Below are 18,432 nucleotides of genomic sequence, written 5' to 3' on the forward strand. Positions count from 1 at the left end.
TATCGTCATTTGTAAATGATAGATCTCGAAAGGCGCATATTGTTTATGTTAGATTTATGTGATGAATGAAATCTTATTTTATCAGTTTACCAGCCTCTCGTAAAATCCTCTTATTGACAGAAGCACAGAAACAGTCTCATTTCTGCGACCGAGAGGATAATGATGTTGTCTGGATCAACATGTCCAACCACAGTCATTCGATTAGGAATCTCGGTTCGGGGATCGTAGAAATCAGCATACAAGCCCATTCACCCATAACCTATAGACTGCGTCAAGGAAGGGAAAATATGGTATGCCACGCTGGCATATTATATAGATGATAATATATCCATCCTGGATTCACTTTTCTTTGTCTGGTTCGAAGCCCTTCGTGCCGGGTACTGAAATAAGCCCATACAACCATTGATCCAGCCGAAATCACCAAGGAAGGCAAACCGACAAGCAGAGTCTCAAACGCACCAAACCCTAGGCCAGAAATCACCAAGGATCCGAAATTCGTCCATCCTCCATTCAGCAACATGGAGAAGAACACAAATGCAACGAGGAACCAGGTTTTGGGTTCTTTGATGACGTGCCAGGCTTGGTAATTCTTCCATTCGTGGCCTTTGATGCCTTGCATGTTGCAGGCTACGCGAATTACTGAGACTACGCGCTCTTCTTCGGTGAGAAATTTTGCGTTGTGTGGTCCTTCAGACATGAGGATAATCCAGATGATGCCGATGCTGTGGTTGGTGTCAACATTTGCTAGCCACGGGGTAAGAAAGGTATTCGACTTACAGTAATGATAAACCACTCATGACTTGGTAAATATATTTCCACGAAGGAATTGACGTATTAGTGATATGACCAACTTTGCATCTTCAGGTTAGCTGATGACTGTTCGATGATCGCAGTCAAGATACTTACGACCATAGCTCAGTAACCCTCCCATGATACTAAAAGTACCCTGCATAGCACCCCAAGCCATAGTCCTCGACTCTTGCCCCTTTCTAGTTAAGATGCTTGGAATGGAGGGCATTGTCTGTAGACCAGGAGGCAGATATAATACGCGGCCGGATGAGAAGGTAGATATTGTAGATTACCTGGACTGTATCAAGATGTTTATTAGATTGATTGTGGATATCTGTGGATAAGTGTGTATGAAATGACATTTTAACATCATATTCCTATTTTCATGCGCTTTGTAACATTCATGATAGTCTTAATCGTTGTGTCAATAGCTCGACTCAATTCCTTGCCACTGATATTAGATGAGAATTGAAGACTAGAGCACCCTTCGCGTAAGCTCTTAGCATAACGCCTCGCTGAGAATGCCAGGACAGCCTGTAACGCAAATCGAAAAGCCAACAGACCCCATAACTCAGCCATGGCCTTGTGATTTCGGAATTCGGGGTCGCCGAATTTCTCCATCCAAAGATGTGAATCATATTTGGATTGATACTGAAAAACGGCGTTCTTCTGTCCCTCGCTGAATACCAAATCTGTAGAAGGTATTCCTAAATGATGTTGGAAGATTGTGAAGTCTGAACCAGTACCAATGGTGTCTATGAGAGGAGTTGAAGCTAACGGACTCTCGATCTTGGTCTGTTGCAGCCAGTCGGAATAGACAGTATTGTGGCCCTTGTCGTTTAGGCTGTCGAGAACACACACCCAGTCTTGATCAATTTGCATACCACCCTTTAACGGAGAGGAACCTCTTGAGCAGCGTCAAATAATGCTTGAGTAAGTAAGGGGGCTCAATACTGGAAGTAAAGTCGGTCCACCATTTGTTGCTTCATCTACGTTCAAGTCTAGAAACTTAAGTATGCAAGTATAAAACGATAATGGGGAGTTCTCCTCACAAGCGACATAATTCTCCTTTAGACAAGACTCGTTTTGGGTAGCTCATGTAGTTGAACCCACAAGCCCGTACTCTTCATTATCCCAAGAGGCAAGGGTGCTGTTTTCTGATTAGGCCAAAGGTATCCTTCAAAATATCGTTAACTTACACCTTCCGGCGTGGCTTCCATCCCGGACCTCAGTCACCCTGTTTTGCCGCTTCCAGTGGTGCTACGGATAGCAATTTTCTCTGAGAAGAGATTGTTAGGTTTACGTCTTGTAGCACTGACGGAGTGTCAGATCTGTCCAGAAGTTAGTTTAGCTACCTGTTTTGGTCATAAAATAAATAAATTCATCTATGGCAAGCAGAGAGACGTGACAAAATCTGCCGAAATCTCATTTAATACACACAAAGTTGTGTCCATATTTGACATAGGCACAATACAAATCAATGTCTGTAGCTATGAAATCACAGAAAAAAAGTATAATACAAATCAGGCACCGCCCATCTTGGCTTAGACAAGACATTAAAAGATACAGAGAAATATTCACAAAGAAGTAAAGAAAAACATAGAACTGCCAGAGCCCTCAAACATCAGATCGTAAAGAAGGCATCAAAATACTCAATCAGTCGACTCAATTCATATATATTCAAAAATCCACCTCCTCCCTGCGACGCAGGAATTCTGCCTCGCCAAAGTCATCAATATCCATGCCATCATATGGCACAGAAGTAGCAAGCGGGTTTGCATTTTCTTGTTCGGTATGCGTTTTCGGTGAGTTTGTGTGGTTATATGCAATTATACGTCGTCTGTGTTGGCCTAGTCTTGGAGAAAGAATCGTCCGCCGCGACATGGCATTTGAAGATGATGTGTTGTATGTAGAAATAGTGGGAAAAGTATCCTGCCAAATGCCTCCTTGAATGTAGCCGTTATCATGTTCATCATCTTCTTCAATATCAGGCTCAAGTGTCCTCTTGTTATTTGCCGAAGAAAACGACGCATTCGACTCTTGACTGCTAGACGGCATAGAGACATTCTCCAACTCATCAACACGCATCATTTCCTCACTTCTATAATCTTCATCTGGTCGCGGGAAAGTCTGCACAGCAAAATTTCCCACTTTGTTAATTCCACAAAACGGCTGTAATTCGCTGTATACTGTTGTCGTCGTTGTCGTTGATCGCGACGCCGAGTTCGTCTTCACGGGTATCGTGTAAGCTGTCAATTTCTTCTGTTCGGTCTTGTAACCCTCTGGAACGGATTTCCGGACTCGAGCGCCTACGCCGAGGAGCGATGAGAGAATGTTGGATGGAATGGTCGGGGTTGGTGTGTTTGTGGGCGCTGAATAGTTTTGGTATGACAGGTCACTATTTTCTTGGGTTGTGGAGGTCGTAAAGTAGCTGGTTATGGGGGATTGGAAGCGACGCTTTTTGGATGAAGCGTTTTGCAAGGTTGGTGTTGTTGCCATGGTGAACTTGATTGTATGTACTCAGAGTCGGTGTGGTGGGTGTTGTTGTTGTTGTTGAATGTGAGGTGAGGAGATGCCCCCGCGGCTTGAGGTGAAATTGAGCAGAGGAAGAAGAGGCTGGGCCGTGCTCAAAAGGACGCGGCTGGACGCGCGATGACTTTACGATGGACGCGTCGTTCAATTAAACCTTTTCGGGATGTCACGTGGTATTACCAGCAGTCGAACGGGGACCAGGCACAGAGTTGGCATCCTTCCGACGTTATAACAAAGAATCTTAAGAATGATTTCTAAGTGGTTTGTTTACATTTATTATAGTACGCAAGCTGAGAGGTATGAGTTGGCATGCTTATCGTGAACAGGCAAGGTTACTTAATAAATTCATTATCCAGGCCGTGTTGGATGGCCATCAAACAAGGTGATGCATTTATTGTGCTCGAATGCCACTTTCCGACCATGTGGAATATTCATCGACAAAGTCTACATAGGTTCATAATACGAAGTAAATATATGGCTCTCTCTCCCAAACGCCGCAAAGGCCGTTGGTGACTTCATGTCAATCGGAATTCGGCTTATGGGGAATCATTGGAGGCTTCGATCTAGGGCTAGCCCTCTTGGGTATCATCATTACCCTTTTCGGAAAAACATCTCTGATTGGTCTACGCTTGTGATTGGTCAATGATTTCAATATCAAGAATCAAAAATATTAGACCACGGAGATACGACAATCATTCTCACTTGCTCTGCAATACGTAGCCATCTATAAAACGGGGAGCGCAAGTCCTCTCGAGAAGCTAGGGTAGTTCCAGTTCTGCTCGACATTCACCACCTCGCCATCTCTTATAGTGTCTAAACTACCCACACCACGCTCGCAAACGCAAATAAGTCGACATCATGCCTGGCTTTATCGAATTTGCACGAAATCAGTACACCAAACTCCCCCTTCCCGAACCTCCAGCCAATATCAAAGATGCAACCTATATCGTGACAGGCGCCAACTCCGGTCTAGGCTTGGAGTGTACCAAGCATCTCTTTCGCATGGGCGCCAAGCGCATCATCCTGGCAGTGCGCACCCCCAGTAAAGGCGAAGCTGCCTTGGCAACTATCCGGAGCGAGACCGGCCGCAAGGATGTCGGCGAAGTATGGGAGCTAGACCTCACATCCCTCGATTCAGTCGAAGCCTTCGCCCAGCGTGTCAACACCCTCGATAGAGTAGATGCGCTTATAGCCAATGCGGGAGTTGTGATGACAAAGTTTGAGTTGGTCGACGGCATCGAGTCGTCTGTTTTGGTCAATGTTGTTTCAACCATGTTGCTCGCCTTCCGCGTTCTGCCCAAACTTCAGGAGTCTGCAGACGGATTGGGCATTCAGACACATATAGTGATTGTGTCGAGCAATACCGCTTTCCAACCTGATATGGAAAATCATCTAGGAAAACTCCAGGGTGACATCCTTGATGCACTGAGCGTGAAAAAGAGCTTCAAACCCTTTGTTCAGTGAGAAACTTTCACCTAATTTATTACTGCAGTTGACCCGCCAGCTGACATGTTCCTTCTTCCAGATACCCTACCACCAAACTTTTGGAAATATATGCAGTTCGCCAGCTCGCTTCGCTTTGTCCTGTATCTAATGCCGGCGTTATCATCAACACTGCGAGTCCCGGCTTATGCTATTCGGAACTAGATCGAAACGGCACCGCCATTCAGAGGATGGCTATGGCTACGATGAGAAAGGCACTAGCAAGAACAGCTGAGCAGGGAAGCCGAAATTTTCTCCAGGCTGCCTTCACCGGTGCCGAGGGCCATGGCGCGTACTGTTCAGAATGCCAAATTAAAGAGTATAATTTCCCTTCCTTCCATTCTACCCATTTTTGCCATCGTTGCATAGATCATGGCTAATACTCGATTGATAGGCATGCTGTTCCAGCGTGGGTAACGAACGAGACCGGCAAGCGCACACAGAAGCGTGTTTGGAATGATTTGCTTAAACGATTGGAATCCTTGGGTCATAGAGTTGATATCGAGACTCTCACGACAAAATCCTAGACGAGGGATAAGATCGTTTGAGGGCTGCTAGCTTTGATTGTATCTTTAGTATAAATTAATAGTGTTTAATCCCACATCTTCATTTATAAACTGCATTCCAGAGCTTTTTGCTTGGTCCATCGTGGAATGCTGCCACCCATGGGTACATAGTCAAGTGTGCTGCAACATCTTCCCACATCTCGAGGGTGAGTGTAGTTGCCAGCTCAAGAATATGCCTCCCAACAAATGAGTCTGCCTGGCAGCATTCCTCATAGCGTGGTGACGACACAGCGTAGATGAATAAAAGCCAGAGAGATAATGAAGGGTCATTGTCTGGTTGACCATATGTCAAGATATTATCGAAAATTTCAAGACGTCGTCGGAATAAGTCAGAGAGCAAAGTAAAGTAGGTAGGATTTACTTCACGAGGACGACTCAGGAATGTACTCATGAAGGCAAGAAGACCCAGTTGGCAGACGTCATCTAGCGGTTGTACCGGCCTCTCATCATTGAGCGGGGCATAGTCACTCAGACGTTGGCAGATGGATATAACCAGGTCTTGATACTGAAAGGCGCTGAGCTGTGCACTGCCAGCAAAAGAGCAAAGGGCCAGGACATCCATCATCGCGGAACGGACCTCCGAACTGGCCTCACTCAATGAGTCCGGCAGGGTAACGCATGGCTTTTGTTCGTACAATGGAGCAATATAGGGAGGCACCGGAGTCGTCAATTTCTGAGAACCGAAAAGAATTGGTGTTCCTGTCATGAGCGCAAGCTCCAAGTCAGTGCGCCGTATCTTATTGCCCACCTCTGGAGCCTTCTGGCATAACATTGCAAGTCCACCGGGGCGTAGTTCAAGCATGCGCTTCAAGCCCTGGAGATGTATTCGGCTTTCACTATAAGAGCCGCTGAGGTTGGCATAGATGGCAAGTGAGATGGCCACGGCGATACTAGAATCCTGAGGCTTGGAATTGGATTCTAGATCATTACGCAGCAAACGCAAAGCTTGCAAGAAATGAGCGTTAGACTCAAGGGATTGAGCATTGTAGCCCTGGTATTGAGATATACGGGCTCTTGTCACAGCCATGGCGCAGTGGAAAACTGTGAGCATATTAGTAACAAGACAGTCTAAGACTTTGTTCTCTTACCGCTCGGGCTCCCAATTACAAGCTCGAACCAACTCGACTCAATCTCCTTTGACTGGCGGCAAAAGACCCGGGGATAGAGCTTTTTCGAGACCTCATAGTGGACTAGAGACAATTCCCATGGTCAATATTCCTGCTTTTCATTTCGAATAGGAACAAGAACACAAATGTAGCATACACTCATAGAATAAGTATCGCACTGAGGGTGTCAGGGGTCCCAGTGACGGCGAGAAGTAAGTCAGCTCTGTCCCGGGGAAAGGGCTGTTGGGCAAAAAACTGCTGATTCGTGCAACGTTTGGTAACAGTCGGCGTCCCTTCGTGCCATCTGGACAGAACTTTGGCTCAGTCGTCAAGCGGTCGAGCTCCACGTCGTTCTTGTGTTGCTGTCTCTTGAGCCCCCTTGGCCGAATGATTTTGCCTGTATTCTTCCCCTTCATCGCATGGTGACGAACCAGCTTTTGCAAGCGCCGATCGAGCGGTGCATTATTGTTGATGAAACAGAATTCCATCGCCTGACTAAATCTATCGTAGCATTGAACTCAAGTGTCCATAGATAGTCGTAAAATGACCACAGCGTCACCTAACATGCAAGTGCAGATCCTCTTTGGCTAGTTTAGACGTATATAGAAACGAGATTCGTCATCATTTCTCTGTTGTTGTCCATGGCCTTCCTATGTATTCATGGAATTAATTTATCTAGGTTCTAGTCAAAAGATGCGCTAACTACCTAGTGGTTAAGCCCGTGCAGGCACATCACGTGCAGACTTACTTCAATTTACCAGCCACTACAACCTGAACAGAAACAGTAGACAAAAGGAGCTCGAAGCAAATATATACATATCTATATCCTACCCCTATAAAAATGAGAAAAACGACTAACCAGTGTTTCCTCGTCGTCCACCTCGTTTCTTCCGGTCATGATGAGCTTTCAGCACTGCCCGCGTTTCCACCAGACTGCGCTTGTTCTTGCTCCGCGCCTTGCCCAGAGTCATCAAAAAGTTCTTCTTGCGAGCCTTCTCCTTGTTTGTCGTACTCTTTCCATCTGCTTCTTTTCTTTCTTTCTTGCGAGCAGTCTTGCTCTTGAACTCGTCTCGGTCGGTCTTTGATTCCTTGGCGTGAGCAATCTTTTCCTCGCGCGTAAGTTTACCCTTGGAAAGCGAAGCGAGACCTTCAATTTCTGCGGCGGTAAGAGGCTCGTCGATATGTCGATTGATGGCTTCCTGTACCTTTTGTGTACGTTTGGATCGTGAATTGAGTAATGAGTCCACGGCGGCTTGGGAACGGAGTTCGGCCAGCTTGGCCAAATCAGCAGGTGTCAAGATTCGACTGGTGGCAAGCTTGTTCCATTGCTTGTCTGGGTCTGTTTCCTCTTCTTTCTTCTCCGTCTCATCGGTTGCCTGTTTTGCCTTCTTGGAGGGAGGCGCGTCGTCGTCCGAGTCACTTAATTCAATCTCAGCGTCACTCTCGACATTGATCCATCCCTCCGAGTCGTCACTGTCATCATCTTCAACTTCCCAATTAGCCCACCCTGCTGCTTCTTCCTCTGCGAGGTCTTCGTCATCCTCGCCGTCAGATGGAAGACCCTGCTCAATTCTCCTCTTCCTTCTTTCCTCCTCTTTCCATTTCGCCAGCAACTCAAGGCCTTCAATCCCGCCAACAGCTTCTTCACCGAATCGAATTTCCTTCTTCTCTCCGGCACTCAGCGCCATAGATGCTACCTTGCCTCTGTCACGTCTCTTCAACATATCCGCACCAACGTCTCGGTACAGACCCAGCAGACCCTTTGCAGCCATCATGACACCTTTGTTTTTGCTCTTTTTGTACAGTACTAGATCTTGGAGTAACGTTTCGTTCATAGCCAGAGGCTGTCTGACACAGATCTCGCGGATAGCGTTCAGACCTGCTGCAGCGACCTCCCCGGCTGAAGCCTCATTGACAAACTCATTCGCAATCTTCTGGATCAAAGGCTCGAGCTCGTCAGGTGGCACAAGGTTGTGTGTCGCCTGAGCAAGCGACGCAAGGAATGATGTAACTGAGGGCTGCCGAGGAGTGAGGTACTTCAAAAAGTAAGAGTAAAAGTGAACGAGTGTGAGTTTGTGTAGACCAATTAAACGTGACACCAATTGCAAGACCAAGAGCTTTTGCTCCAGATTCAGTTTCGACTTGCTGCTCTGCAGATGCTTTGAAAAGAGTTCCTCTGCGAATCCTTGGGAATCGTGCAAGAGATGTAATGCAGAAAAGTTTAGAGCATGGGGCTGTCTCTTCTTGCGCTCCTTCTTCTTCACCGTCGCAACGGCCTTTTCAATCTGGCGAGCTTTCTTTTTCGTTTTCTTGTTGATACCGACTTGGTGTTTCAACTTGGCGACATCAACACCGTTGTCATCACTGCTCTCATCTTCCATTTCTTCTCTCTCCTTGTCTCCACCAAGGAAAAATCGAACACCGCCAGTGGCAACCTTTTCGTTCTGAGCCAGGCATGCTTCTTTCATGACTTCCACTGTCTTTGCATCGGTCCAAATCTGCCTTCTCCACAGCTCTCTAGTAATTTTAACAGCCCATAAAGCTTTGGGGGATGTGCGATCCGATGTAACCAAATTGAACAAAACCGTTTGCATAGCACGGTTGAGCTTGTGATTCGTAGATTTCGAATTCGATGTCCGCAGATCAGAGAGAATCTTCTGAAACAACAACTGACGCAGGGTCTTGCTAGGCGTTGAAACAAGTATCGGAAATAAAGTATGAAGCAACGTGACCGAGTCAATAATCTCCTTCTTTCTCAGAAGCACCAAACTTCCAACGATCTTCTCTCGCAGTTCCGGGCCCAGAACCACATGATGTTGCATAAGCATATCAGTTAGTTGCTGCGGGAAGTCCTTTGTTATATCGGGATAGCAGTCTGCGACGTGCGAAATAAAATCTATCAAATCGCGCAGAGATATAATGCCTCCGGCTTCCGTGGAAGTTGGATTTGCCATGAAAATTTCACGGTGGTTCTCATATTGATAGTATTGGGAACGGAAATCTTCAATGTAGGACCTAAAATAACAAGGTATTAGCATTCGCAAAATTTATTATTGGAGGTATTTCATTTCGAATCTTCGTACTTTGAATCTCGTCGAATTTTTTGCTGAAGGTTGGGCCTGTAAAAAATGAATGGTTAGATCGGACTCTTGTCAAATAGCGAACAACTTTTAGTAGATAAAACTCACAAATCTGCCTCAACCTTCTCCAATGCAGCCAGCTTTCGCTTAACCATTTTGCCTATTCTAAGTAAATTGTATTGGTGTGCAATTCCCTGTCAGGAACAGAGAAAAGACGATGGCTTCGAAATATTTTTGTTTAAGCGGAGAGATAGATATTTTTTTTGCCGTATCAATAGTGGTACCCGCGCAGAGATTGGAGGCGGTGAGGCACCCACAGATCCATCAGCCCAGTACATGCGAATCAGGTATTCTCGACAAAATCTACTAAGATAGAGCTATGTGAAATTGAATACTTCTGATAAGCATTCTCTATGGTACTACGCATATTTAAGACTCTATCCCCACCAGACTCATGTGGAGACATACACAGGTGGTTGGGAGCGTAGGAAGGGAACCAATATTGAGAGATGCACACTTAAATTTAATTATTTGAACAAAGGATCAAGTTTTTCATAAGAACATCTCGACTACATCAAAGAAAGCTATCCATGTTACTTTTATGGGTCCTACTTCCTCTTTCACGGGCTGTTCCGTAGATACAGCCTCAGTAGATGCATGCAAGTCGACCAAACCCTAATAGAAGATGACACTCCGTCCATACCCTGAACGCGTAAACCAAACAGACATAAAGATATCGTTTACCGATTGCTCTTGGCAACACGCTCGAGTTCGTCCTTCTTCTTGATGGCGTAGGAGTTGGAGCTACCCTTGGCGGCGTTGATGAGCTCTTCAGCCAAAACTTCGGCAATAGACTTGACGTTGCGGAAAGCGGCCTCACGAGCACCAATGGTAAGGAGAGCGATGGCCTGGTTGACACGGCGGAGGGGGGAAACATCGACGGCTTGTCGGCGGACGGTACCCTGGGAACCGATACGGGTGGAGTCTTCACGGGGACCGCAGTTGACGATGGCGTCGACAGCAACCTGGAGAGGGTTCTGGTCGGTCATGATGTGAATCTGATGATGTTAGAATCATTTTGATCACGAATTGGGAATTCGTGATTCCCGTATATATGGAGGGAGTTGTGGACGTACGATCTCGAAAGTGTGAGCAACAATGCGGACAGCCATGATCTTCTTTCCGTTGTTGCGACCGTTCATCATGATGGAGTTGGTCAATCTGCATATCTTGTGTTAACCACATTTGTCCTTCTTTTGTGCGATCAAGCGCAGGGCGCAGGCGATTCTCATTACCTCTCAATGATGGGGCATTGTGCCTTGCGGAAACGCTTAGCAGCATATCGGCCAGCGGAGTGAGGGAGATAGACAGGAGAACGGATCTGGATGTAGTCGCTGTATCGAAAATCGTCTGGTTAGCCAAGTTCCCCTCTTCCATATCAATCAAAATTTTGTTGGTGCTTTTTTTTTCTTTCGTGCTGTGCTGAATGGGAACGCTATCGCGGTTTCACGTACGTCAAAGAGATATCCCTGATTTCAACATCGTCCTGTTGCTTGTCAGTCCTCCTGCCTCGACACAAACCCTACCAACACAATTTTCCCTGGGAAACTCACGTAGCTCCATTTTCCGAACAACTTGACGGAATCGGTTTGGACATCCTTGGGGAGGGCTGGGTAGTAACCGGAGGGGTTCTCGACCTCGACTTCACCGTTGTCGGACATGATGGACGCTGTTGTCGTTAAATGTGTTGTTGAGCGTCGAGCGTTGCTGTCGGGTCGATGAAAATGTTCGCTGGTTAGCAGAAGGAAATTGGAGGTGTGTCTCGCTTAGCGAAAGCCCCGTGGGGTGGGTCTAGATGAGCCAATGACAAAGCAAGTGTCAAGTGACTTGGAGGAATTTCACAGTTTTCACTTGGCGGGATTGTGCCAAGACACGCCTGCCAGAATAAGCTAGTCTATTACATGCCTTGATGCCTTGGCACGTGATCAGGTCTGAATCTTCAAACAGATAGCCAAAGTTGAACCGCGTAGACTACCTATGTACAGTTTTGTAACTGAGTTGGTTGTCTTCTCATTCTTCTATCACTGTCATCATTTCCAACTCATAGATGCCTGAGTGGTCATGGAGCTACCCCGCAAATTGTAGCTTTTAGTTTACTGTCCTGGCGTTCGCCGTCCACTCCATACATATAGTCCATAGTTCCCATCACATGTCTCGAGGCATCTATCTGTATTGCACTACATTAGAAGAAGAAAAGCAGCTTACTATGCCAGCCAACCCAGCCTTATAAGTAACAGGCTATGTATATGCTGCCTCCCGTGCTGAAAACCGCGCAGATCGGGATAGTTGTCTTCAAAACCCATAGTAGAACCAAAACAAGCCACAGGTGTCAAATGCCAAATGGCCCCTGGCAGCTGATGACTATGGTGCTGTCATTGGTGTAGCCCGGTATGCAGTTGCCGCTCTCCCCCCATAACCCGCCCGCAAATCACCACGAACCGAAACTGAGACCATCTCACACCTCCGACATTTCTGCATCATTTGGTCACCATCAAGGGCTCTTTGATGGTGTATAACTTCTACGAAGCAGAGTGTGCTTCTATGCGCTTGCAGATGACACTTTCCATTCGTGTATGAATTACTGCCGCGGCGGATAATGGCCGAAGACAATCCAGAACTGCAGCATGCGTTGCGGGAGCTTGACAGAGAACTCGAGGTGCGCTGCCCAATCTGGACCTTTTTAGAGACTTATACTGACTCAAATTGTGAACTATAGGAAGGAGACATTACTGAGAAGGGGTAAAGAAATCCTCACCGCTCGCCCGCTATCGGTCGCTCTCGATTTGCCGCGCGGGGCATGACGAAGCAATTGGATCCAGGTTTTAGCTGACATATACTTAGATATCAGAAGCGTCGCACCCTACTATTCTCACAGTTTCTCGGACCGGGTACCAATGGAGTCCAGGCGCCGAGCGTTACTATTCAAGGTCCCGGAGGTCAGACCGAAGACTACTCAGGAAGGTACCCAGATGTCGGGAGTGATAGCTCCTCAGGTATTGCTAGACAGGTAAGTGCTTTATCGCTTAGGCATAGCTAGCATCTAATCATTCCTCCACGTCTTGCAGAGAACGCCGTCACTTCAACTTCCCAATCGCGCAGCGTCCAGGGCGTCGGTAGATTCTCTTTTCCTCCCAAAAGCGGGCCAGAGCAATACCCTAGACGTCAACCATGAAGACTCGAGAACAGCAACGTTGATGAGCCAAAGCTATGCCTTCAATCCCAAAGATCAGTATGACCATACAAGTCAAACAGCAGCTCCCTATGATCCCGGTGTCTATGATCCCGACGGAGGTCCAGCCCGTCAGTCGACATTGCTTGATTCGCAAGCCTACTTTCAGGATTTCGCCGGCCATCAGAACGAAGATTACAGGAATAGCTATGGAGGCGGGTATCATCGTTATTCGCAGTCCGATGCATTCTCCCCGACAGCGAATATGGCGCCTCCGTTGATGCCGGCGTCGGAAATAGCACCGGGAAACATGCTCGGTCATCTTCTACCTCTAGAGCCGCGAGATATTCCTTTTTCGGTGTACGACCCGCATGATCCCAGTACAATGATGTCCAAGTTCGATAATTTACCTGCGGTTCTCAGATATCGCGCCAAGACACAATCAAAACAACCGGCCTACTGGGTCTTAGATCAGAAAGGAAAAGAGATTGCGTCCATCACATGGGATAAATTAGCCAGTCGAGCGGAAAAGGTTGCCCAAATCATACGTGATAAAAGCAGTTTATACCGCGGCGATCGTGTGGCATTAATCTACCGTGATACTGAAGTAATCGAATTTGCTGTGGCTTTGATGGGTTGTTTCATCGCGGGAGTGGTGGCTGTCCCCATCAATAATGTAGATGATTATGCAAGCCTTAATGTCATCCTCACGTCAACGCAAGCCCATCTTGCATTGACTACAGAGAACAATTTGAAGAACTTCCAACGGGATATCACAACTCAGAAGCTGCAATGGCCAAGAGGTGTTGAATGGTGGAAGACAAACGAATTCGGAAGCTACCACCCCAAGAAAAAGGATGAGGTCCCGCCTTTGATTGTCCCTGACCTTGCTTATATTGAGTTCTCACGAGCGCCCACTGGAGACTTGCGCGGCGTTGTCATGAGCCATCGGACAATTATGCACCAGATGGCCTGCCTCAGTGCCATCTTGGCTACCGTGCCTGGCTCTAAATCTGGTGCACAACAGCAAGCCAGAGTTTTGAGCGGTAGTCACAGCGAGATTTTGTTTAGTTATCTCGACCCAAGACAAAGCATTGGTATGATCTTGGGTGTCTTATTGACTGTTTACGGTGGGCACACGACAGTGTGCTTAGAGGCTCAAGCAGTAGAGACACCCGGTCTTTATGCTCATCTTATCACAAAGTATAGGGCTACTGTGATGGCCGCCGACTATCCTGGCTTGAAGCGCGTGGCATACAATTATCAGCAAGAGCCGCTAATCACCCGGCACTTCAAGAAAAACGTGGAGCCTAACTTCTCAAGTGTGAAGCTTTGTCTAATTGACACACTCACAGTCGATTCCGAGTTTCATGAGATTCTAGCAGATAGATGGCTGCGACCTATGCGAAATCCGCGTGCGCGAGAGATAGTCGCTCCAATGCTATGTCTGCCTGAGCACGGAGGCATGGTAATCAGCGTCCGAGACTGGTTAGGGGGCGAGGAGAGAATGGGATGTCCTTTGACTCATCCTCTGGATCCGCAAGAGCCAGAGCAGACAGAAGCCGAGACAAAAAAGACAGAAAATAATGACGGGTTCGGTAGCAGTTTAATTGGTGGCACTCCAGTGACTGCCCCTAAGAAGAAAGCCACAAACGATCTGGCAGAGGTTCTGCTTGATAAGGAAGCGCTGAAATCTAACGAAGTTGTTGTATTAGCCATGGGAGAACAGGCTAGGAAGCTTGCCGAAACACGTCCGAACAGTGTCCTTGTGGGTGCATTTGGATATCCATTACCTGACGCGACTCTCGCAATCGTTGATCCTGAAACTAATTTACTATGCACTCCAAATGTGGTTGGAGAGATTTGGGTGGACTCGCCGTCTTTGTCTGGTGGCTTCTGGGCGTTGCCGAAACATACAGAGACTATCTTCCACGCTCGCCCTTATAAGTTCGAGGTCGGAAACCCTACTCCTGTCCTAGTAGAACCGGAGTTCCTTCGAACTGGTCTTCTAGGTTGCGTTATTGAAGGCAAGATATTTGTCCTTGGTCTATATGAAGACAGGCTCAGGCAGAAGGTTGAATGGGTGGAGCATGGTCAAGAAATTGTTGAGCATCGTTACTTCTTCGTGCAGCATTTGATCATCAGTATCATGAGAAATGTGCCAAAGGTCAATGATTGCTCTGCGTTTGATGTCTTTGTCAACGACGAACATTTGCCTATTGTTGTTTTGGAATCATATACCGCTTCCACTGCACCGACAACTTCTGGGGGCCCGCCGCGACAGTTAGATGTGGCCCTCCTTGAATCACTGGCGGAGCGTTGCATCGAAGTTCTCTACCAGGAACACCATCTTCGTGTCTACTGTGTTATGATTACTGCCCCAAACACTCTCCCTCGCGTAACTAAGAATGGCAGACGAGAGATTGGAAACATGCTTTGTCGGAAAGATTTTGATAACGGCACTCTTCCCTGTGTGCATGTCAAGTTTGGAGCTGAACGCGCAGTGATGAATCTTCCACTCGGTGTGGACCCTGTTGGAGGTATGTGGTCACCATTGTCATCAAACTCCAGGCAAGAGATTCTAGCCATGGAAGAGAAACAATACTCAGGAGTGGACTATCGCGACATTGTTATGGACGATAGGACGTCCACTCCACTGAATAATTTTACAAATATTGTCGATTTGGTCCAATGGCGAGTCACGCGGCAAGCAGAGGAACTGTGTTACTGCTCCATTGACGGTCGAGGCAAAGAAAGCAAAGGAGTTACATGGAAAAAGTTTGACACCAAAATAGCTGCTGTGGCTTCATACCTCAAGAACAAAGTCAAAGTCAAGCCTGGCGATCACTTGGTGCTGATGTATACTCATTCAGAGGAGTATGTTTTTGCAATCCATGCTTGTCTCTGTCTCGGCGCAATCGCAATTCCTATGGCCCCGATTGATCAGAATCGACTACCAGAAGATGCGCCGGCTTTCCTCCACGTCATTTCAGACTTTAAAGTCAAGGCAATCCTTGTGAACACTGACGTCGACCACGTCATGAAGCAGAAGCTTGTTTCTCAACACATCAAGCAGTCTGCGCAAGTTCTCCGTATCGGAGTTCCCGCTATCTACAATACTACTAAACCACCGAAGCAGTCACACGGCTGCCGCGATCTTGGATTTACTATGAATAAAGCATGGCTACAGGCGAACCATCCTGCTGTTATTTGGACTCACTGGACGGCGGATCAGAGACGCATCTCAGTACAGCTGAATCATGACACATTGATGGCAATGTGTAAAGTACAGAAAGAGACATGCCAAATGACTAGCGCAAGGCCAGTTCTGGGAAGTGTGCGAAGTACTGTTGGTTTGGGCTTCTTGCATACTTGTCTGCTCGGAGTTTATGTTGGTAAGTCTATTAATAGTTAACATTTTTGGTAGATTGAGTTTAACGTTTTGAAAGGTGCTCCGACGTATCTAGTATCGCCGGTGGATTTTGCACAAAACCCCGCATCGTTATTTGTCGCATTAGCGCGATATAAGATCAAGGATACGTATGCTACGGGTCAGATGTTGGAATATGCTATGAGCGCTATGGCTGGAAAGGGATTCCAGCTTCAAGAGTTGAAGAATTTGATGATTGCCACAGATGGCAGGCCAAAGGTTGATATGTGTAAGTGTGCTCTTTCAACGGCTGCTCGGCAGTTACTTATTATTCAACAGACCAAAAAGTTCGACTACACTTTGCGGCTGCCGCCTTGGACCGAACGGCAATCAATACGATATACTCTCACGTCCTCAATCCAATGGTTGCTTCCAGATCCTACATGTGCATTGAGCCTATCGAGTTATGGCTCGACTTGCGTGCACTTCGTCGGGGTTTGGTATACCCTGTAGATCCAGATGTTGACCCAACTGCCCTCCGTCTGCAAGATTCTGGGATGGTTCCAGTTAACACGCAACTTGCAATCGTGAACCCAGAAACTTGCACTTTGTGTCGTGTGGGTGAGTACGGCGAGATTTGGATCCAATCCGACGCATGCGCAAAAGCCTTTTACGGCAGCAAACAGGAATTTGACCTTGAGCGTTTTAATGGCCGGGTTTTCGATGGCGACACTTCTGTACAGTATGTGCGTACCGGTGACCTCGGTTTCCTTCACACAGTGACCCGGCCAATTGGTCCAGGCGGCCAGCCGGTCGAGATGCAAGTTTTGTTTGTTCTTGGCGGTATTGGAGAAACGTTTGAGATTAATGGGCTGAATCACTTCCCGGTTGATATCGAGTCGTCTGTGGAGAAATGCCATCGCAATATTGTTCCGGGCGGTTGGTAAGGAGCCCCTGTTGGTCGGATGTCGAAGTTTCTCTATTAACATGGTTTCTAGTGCGGTCTTCCAAGCTGGTGGTCTAGTCGTTGTACTCGTCGAAGTGACTAGAAAGTCTTATCTCGCCTCTTTGGTCCCTGTTATCGTCAACGCCGTGCTTAATGATCACCAAATCGTTGTAGACATCGTAGCTTTCGTCTCCTATGGCGACTTTCCACGATCTCGGCTTGGAGAGAAGCAACGTGGAAAGATTCTTGGCTCATGGGTGACACGAAAGATGCGCACGATCGCTCAGTTCAGCATTCGCGATGCTGACGGAGCTGAACCTCAAATGCTCCAGAGCCGCATGAGCAGAGGATCCAAGACAGGAAGCAGCAGTCTTCGACGATCGACGCTTGTTCCTGACAGCGATTCTAGCACACGTGCTGCTCCAGCGCCGGGACAAGAAAGACGTGAACTTGTGGATGAACCGTACACAATGCAGGAAGATGAGGAGGAAAAGCACTACCAAGATCTACTAAACGATCCTACTTATAGAGCAAGTAACGATGGATCCCGCGGAATCCAAGAACAATCAGCCCCTCAACCTTTAGCTCTTGACACGCACCACGGCTATGGAGGGGAGAAGAACCCGACGCCAGTCTTGAGTCCTGATGCTGGTTTCGATTTTGGAGACAGTTTCGGTCAGACAGGGTATAATGAAGGCTATCAGGTTCATGAAGCCTCTCCACCAAGAAATGTACCATCCGTCGCAATAGCGCCTCCGTCAACATCTGGATCTCAAGACTCGAGAGTTTCGCATGCCAGCCCTTCGCGTGGTCCGACAAACGATAGAGATATTTTACCCAGCCGACAACAACAATATGGCAGATCTCCACAAGTCACAAGTCCGATCGAGAATCAATCCTCCCGTCGACCAATCTCTGCCGAGGATTGGCCACAAGAGGCGCTTCTCTATCAGTCTCATTATGATGCACAAGGCCCGAATGGACATCCTGGAAGGGATTCAAGCAACTTTAATGCTTTCTAGAGAATACCATACCCCTTCTCATATCTCTCCATCCTCTCATTGCACTCGACTAAGAGCATTTATGAATATGCCACGAGCAATCTCCTATAATGCCTCTCCCATCACACTTCCCATCACTTTATCAATCCTATATCCCGACTTCACGTGCGCAAGAGCCATTTTGTTGATAGTAACGTACAGCCCTCTTCCCTCCTATTTCACTATTCTGTAACTATCCTGCGTAAAAGCATTTTGAATGAGTTTCTTGATTCGAAGTACGTACTACATGTATGTTTATGGTTCGATACCATGAAGTTTTCCTATCTACGTA

The 18,432-nt window shown here is 47.1% G+C and overlaps 8 protein-coding genes across 8 annotated transcripts; 2 read left to right on the forward strand and 6 right to left on the reverse strand.

The window, feature by feature from the left end:
- Nucleotides 1-339: 339 nt before the first annotated feature.
- Nucleotides 340-1,018, reverse strand: EYB26_006032 (uncharacterized protein; the record flags this gene model as incomplete). The annotated part of the gene is made up of 4 exons (XM_054265309.1): nt 340-380; nt 436-722; nt 778-850; nt 907-1,018. 4 exons carry the CDS (start codon nt 1,016-1,018, stop codon nt 340-342), a joined length of 513 nt encoding a protein of 170 aa, XP_054121284.1.
- Nucleotides 1,019-1,158: 140 nt separating this feature from the next.
- Nucleotides 1,159-1,671, reverse strand: EYB26_006033 (uncharacterized protein; the record flags this gene model as incomplete). The annotated part of the gene is made up of 1 exon (XM_054265310.1): nt 1,159-1,671. The coding sequence occupies one exon, from the start codon at nt 1,669-1,671 to the stop codon at nt 1,159-1,161; it is 513 nt and encodes a 170-aa protein (XP_054121285.1).
- A 798-nt stretch (nt 1,672-2,469) lies between these two features.
- On the reverse strand, nt 2,470-3,288 carry EYB26_006034 (uncharacterized protein; the record flags this gene model as incomplete). Its single annotated transcript, XM_054265311.1, has 1 exon — nt 2,470-3,288. One exon carries the CDS (start codon nt 3,286-3,288, stop codon nt 2,470-2,472), a length of 819 nt encoding a protein of 272 aa, XP_054121286.1.
- An 891-nt stretch (nt 3,289-4,179) lies between these two features.
- Nucleotides 4,180-5,330, forward strand: EYB26_006035 (uncharacterized protein; the record flags this gene model as incomplete). The annotated part of the gene is made up of 3 exons (XM_054265312.1): nt 4,180-4,781; nt 4,847-5,122; nt 5,198-5,330. 3 exons carry the CDS (start codon nt 4,180-4,182, stop codon nt 5,328-5,330), a joined length of 1,011 nt encoding a protein of 336 aa, XP_054121287.1.
- A 79-nt stretch (nt 5,331-5,409) lies between these two features.
- On the reverse strand, nt 5,410-6,891 carry EYB26_006036 (uncharacterized protein; the record flags this gene model as incomplete). Its single annotated transcript, XM_054265313.1, has 3 exons — nt 5,410-6,410; nt 6,458-6,559; nt 6,633-6,891. 3 exons carry the CDS (start codon nt 6,889-6,891, stop codon nt 5,410-5,412), a joined length of 1,362 nt encoding a protein of 453 aa, XP_054121288.1.
- Nucleotides 6,892-7,329: 438 nt separating this feature from the next.
- EYB26_006037 (uncharacterized protein) lies at nt 7,330-9,710 on the reverse strand (the record flags this gene model as incomplete). The annotated part of the gene is made up of 3 exons (XM_054265314.1): nt 7,330-9,490; nt 9,559-9,594; nt 9,664-9,710. 3 exons carry the CDS (start codon nt 9,708-9,710, stop codon nt 7,330-7,332), a joined length of 2,244 nt encoding a protein of 747 aa, XP_054121289.1.
- Nucleotides 9,711-10,295: 585 nt separating this feature from the next.
- Nucleotides 10,296-11,276, reverse strand: EYB26_006038 (uncharacterized protein; the record flags this gene model as incomplete). The annotated part of the gene is made up of 5 exons (XM_054265315.1): nt 10,296-10,613; nt 10,692-10,776; nt 10,851-10,949; nt 11,070-11,101; nt 11,169-11,276. 5 exons carry the CDS (start codon nt 11,274-11,276, stop codon nt 10,296-10,298), a joined length of 642 nt encoding a protein of 213 aa, XP_054121290.1.
- Nucleotides 11,277-12,211: 935 nt separating this feature from the next.
- Nucleotides 12,212-18,122, forward strand: EYB26_006039 (uncharacterized protein; the record flags this gene model as incomplete). The annotated part of the gene is made up of 7 exons (XM_054265316.1): nt 12,212-12,271; nt 12,332-12,354; nt 12,457-12,622; nt 12,681-16,179; nt 16,234-16,443; nt 16,494-17,097; nt 17,153-18,122. 7 exons carry the CDS (start codon nt 12,212-12,214, stop codon nt 18,120-18,122), a joined length of 5,532 nt encoding a protein of 1,843 aa, XP_054121291.1.
- Nucleotides 18,123-18,432: the final 310 nt, after the last annotated feature.

The sequence above is a fragment of the Talaromyces marneffei genome, chromosome 4 (genome assembly GCF_009556855.1).
Source record: "Talaromyces marneffei chromosome 4, complete sequence".
Taxonomy (NCBI): domain Eukaryota; kingdom Fungi; phylum Ascomycota; class Eurotiomycetes; order Eurotiales; family Trichocomaceae; genus Talaromyces; species Talaromyces marneffei.